The sequence below is a fragment of the Hyalella azteca genome, unplaced genomic scaffold (assembly GCF_000764305.2).
Source record: "Hyalella azteca isolate HAZT.00-mixed unplaced genomic scaffold, Hazt_2.0.2 contig5612, whole genome shotgun sequence".
NCBI lineage: Eukaryota > Metazoa > Arthropoda > Malacostraca > Amphipoda > Hyalellidae > Hyalella > Hyalella azteca.
In genome coordinates, this window is record NW_025935796.1 from 1 (window position 1) to 4,412 (window position 4,412).

The 4,412-nt window shown below is 41.1% G+C and overlaps 1 protein-coding gene across 1 annotated transcript; it reads right to left on the reverse strand.

Moving 5' to 3' along the window:
• Positions 1-92: 92 nt before the first annotated feature.
• LOC108678868 (protein lifeguard 1) lies at positions 93-4,154 on the reverse strand (the record flags this gene model as incomplete). The annotated part of the gene is given in 3 exon segments (XM_018167364.1): positions 93-843; positions 3,484-3,695; positions 4,036-4,154. Coding segments are annotated over 3 exon segments (622 nt in total), but the record flags the coding sequence as incomplete, so codon positions are not given.
• Positions 4,155-4,412: the final 258 nt, after the last annotated feature.

Here is a 4,412-nt window from a genome sequence, read left to right on the forward strand (position 1 = left end):
TGGGCGCTATGTGTCAAAAGCCGTGAAGATGACCGGCTGCGTTACGCTCGGGAAGGTATATGAATCGCACTGTGGACTTGGGCTATGCTGACCTCTAGCTATCCACCCCTGAACCCACGCTCGCGAGAAATGGAAAAATTTAATGCCACAGTTATAATTACACTTGAAACCAATTTTTTTCTTACATTGTCGATGCGGAAATCCTAAAAATGGTTTAATTTGTAAATTTAGGTATTCATTTAACTTGTAACCGTTAAGACTGTAACGAGTTTCCAAAAATGTGGTATTGCGCTCAAACAAAATGCCAAGTTTCCGGCTCTAGTCGTTCGCAAAGATCTAACATACTGTTCGAAATAACGGTTAAAAACGGTATGACCGGTGTTCTAGTGGCCTGCCCTCTGCAGTGAAAATAGATCGTTTCACCTTTTTTCAAATTTGGGACGTATTTCTAGCGTTAAATTGAAAAAAAAGGCGACACGGTGTTTTTCGACTCTGGCCGGCCTACCACTGAAATGCCGTCCAGATTGCTTTCTTTGTATTTTACGACACTAATTATTTTTTGCCAAACAGCATCAGCATATAAAGGAATATGTTGATAATATCCAGATAAAGATTTAGCGCCGCAAAAATGTATTCCTCAGGACTGATGGCCAATTTTCGCTTTCCTCCCATCATGAGCTGAGTGTCAACTACAATGAAGCAGGAGAAGACAAAGGCTCCCAGGGCAGCATACAAGTTGTCCATGGTATTGCTTTGGAATATCAGGCACATGAAGCCGAAAAGTATGAGACACATCACAAGGGAGCACAACGCCCCAGCCATCATCGTGAAGTCGATCTTCGTCTGTAGGAATAGAGGGGTAAAAGTTAAACGATCGTGAAAGGTAGTCCTAATGATAAAAGTCATGAAGTCAATTTTTATCTGGAAGAATAATTTTATGATGAGCCAACACAAAGAAAAATTAATACGTGTTCCATGTGTGTTCCATTTCCATGACTCTCTGCCTGAGAAGTGCTAATGATGAAACACCTTTCACAACCCATAATGATTTCATAAACGAAACCGTCACAAAAGGTGAGCCCTACTCCTTCCATCCTTCCACAAACTACCCAGTCGAAATTCAGGTTCCATTTTGGGTCGCCCCCGGGGCCATACGTTCAAAATTCGCTAAGTGAACGTAAGTACTTACGCTCTATTTTCTTGTCAATGATTGGTGGATTTTGCTTGAAAGGCCGTCAATGATTGGCTGATGAACTTACGATCTCTTTACTCTTTTGAAAGTATCGGCGTCGGAGTCTATTGAGTTTCCTTTGAGGTGAATCAGGCATGAATCGGCCCTCTTCTATATTCCGTTGCTATGTAGATGAGTTATTCGGGAGTCCTTTGCCAGATGGCAAAATCTGCTTAATATAACCGAAAAGAGCAGCTGGTCAAACTTCTTCACGGTGGCTCAACCAACCTTACCATCTCCTACTCATAGAATAGCGTAGATGTGCACGCGGACGTTTGTTAAAGTCATATGATAGATACATTTTTACAAAATTTTGAACACCCGGGTTACGTGGCATAAATTTAATTTCATTGTGTGTATGACGCATATTGTTCTCTACAAAAAGATACCTTTAGTTTTTACTTTATCGCATTTAAAAATCAGAGGCTGCTTGAAAGACAGCAAAAAAAGCAATGTTTTATATAAACTTAATTCGGTGGTTCAAACGACATCGTTGACAAAACTTAGTCCATACTCTATGCTCCTTATTTCATGCAGTTACTTTATTCTGTTCGATGCGCAAAATCTGCTGCTAGATTCGTGAAATGTTTAACCCTCACCCATTATATTCCCCCATAAGGCGGCGGTTACCCACCCCAGTTTAGGGCTATGCAGGGGACGTGAGCAGACGCAGAGACTGCTGGGGCCATACTTTCAAAACTCGCTAAGTGAACGTAAGTACTTACGCTCTATTTTATCGTCTATGATTGGCGGATTTTGCTTGAAAGGCCGTCAATGATTGGCTGATGAATTTACGATCTCTTAACTATTTTTGAAAGTATAGGCCCAGGTGGGCGTTGGCGGCAGTCGTGTTGTGTAATCGTACAGTGGAAATTGATGTATGCGACTTGAAATCAATTTGTTTTAAAGGAAAACATGTTAATTCTGAACGTTTTTAGGAGCACAACTTTATTAGTTTTACTCTCCAAAGCTTCTTGCAGTGATGTTCATTGGAAAACCCGACACCGGTATGGCAGAATTCAATAACAAAGTTCAGTGAAGATTTCTGCAGTCATAGAAATTTTAACACGCATGAGCGTGTTATTTGAGCTTCTTTTGTTCACATGCCCAAGGTTTTAATTCATAATTTACCATAATAGCTGAATCGATTTATGGAAACGAAAGTCAAGCATTACCTACAGTAGACTGCATGATTAGCGCCCGGGAGTCTTTGCCACCGAGCCGCTGCAAGCAAAATTTGAATGAACAAGGATGAAGAGCGTTATCGTAAGCGTATTTCGCTTTAAGGAGTGTATTTTCGAAGAATTACAAATTATTCGCTACCATATTGAGTCAGCTCTTTTTGAAATGGTTAAAGTCTAGCCCTGTAGATACACTAGGCTGTTGTTTTCAAATATTGTGGGAGAACTTTGAGGGCTGATTTAAGTGATTATTGCGGAATAATGCTTAACAGTATATAAGTGAACGTTTTGTGCTGGCGAATATTAGAGAAGGTTTAGCACTGGTTAAGGTGAGAGAATGTTTTGCATTGCCGTATGTGCAAAATGTTTGGTACCCGCAATAGGTAAAAGTGTTCCTCTCCAGTATTAGGGGGAAAGGGAGGGGTCATTTTTAAACGCATTTTTCAGATTCGGCCGTGTCCGTGCCGAAGCTAGCAGGTGCCAAATACGCTCGCCCCACGAATGCCGTAATTATAAAGCTCACTCGGTCTAAGACTGTATTCTGTTCTGACGCTTATTTCGCTCGTACAACTAGAGCGTAAAGCGGACATAAAGTTGTTAATTTACGTGCTGGTGAACTAAATACCTATTTAATTTAGAAGCAGCCACTTTCAAACTTTTGATAGAGTAGTGGCTTCCCTCCAATCCCAATCGACACAGATTGTGGGCCCCAGTTCTTCTACTAAATAGATCCCAACAGTCGCAGATGGTGATCAATACTTCCTCCTGGACACGAAAGCTCCCCAATGATACATAAAATGCTCAGATGGCGACCTACGCGGATGGTGGATCTTACTCCTTTCCTTGCTCCACCCATAGATGCCAGCCTATCAAAGATAGGCTGGCATCTATGATAGAAAGATAGATAGATAGATAGTAAATAGATAATATAAGATAGATAGATAGTAAACCATAAGTAAGATAGATAGTAAACCATATTCCCAACCACACAGAAACTATCCACCTATCACAAACAGGCGCATACGGTTGGCCTTAAACTCCACCTAACTTAGTGCACTCCATCCAACAAACCTGGAAAGCGAAGGCGGTGAGCCCAAAGAAGAGGATGGCGGTGACTATGGCGGCCTTGAGTACGGCGTCAGCATCATAACAAGCGCAGATAGAGCCCAGCAGCATGCCCTCGCAGGCCGTGAAGAGCAGCAAAACTATTAAGTTTATTGGAGACTTGCGGCGCATATCCGGGGCACAGATCAGTGCGATCATCAGCACGATGGTGGCAACCGCTGAAAAGATAACCAATTGTTTATAGGATGATGGTAATTGTATTGTGATTTTTACTCTAAAAATTTACTGCTTAAATGTGTTGAATTTCATTGTTGTTTATCAACGATGATGACTTTTCTATCCTTACATCACATGCACATCTAGTCAAATCAGCGACAGATCGTTCAAAGGCGGAGCATAAGCTTGACCGTAGACTACGAAGTCCTAAACTCATCATAAGGACATAAGGTCATTGCGCTCACGTAAACAAAACGCGGAAACAATATTGTATATATAAGTCAAAACCCATCACTAAAAGTAAAAATTCAACATTATTTTTTTGTAAAGAGTGACATTTACCAGACGCGATCACCAAGCCTGGATTTTCTTGATTCCATTGCCTGAAGGAGTCAATGTAGAAGAGCCCAATGATGGCCCCCGTCAAGATCAACTGCACTGCCAAGATGCTGTATACCTTCCTGTGGGTGGGACGATTTGGTTAATGTGTGGAGATGGTTTAAGATGAGATGGGGGTAGGTATATAAGGTATTTTTACTGTGAAATTGAAGTAAATGGTTTAAGGTGAATTAGGAGGTAGATGGTGTTCTGGTTGTTAAATGGATATAGATGGTTTTAGGTAAAGTAGGAGGTAGAAGGTGTTTTGATTGCGAAATGGATGTAGATGGGTTAATTTGAAGTAGGAGGTAAAATGTGTTTTGATTGTGAAATGGATGTAG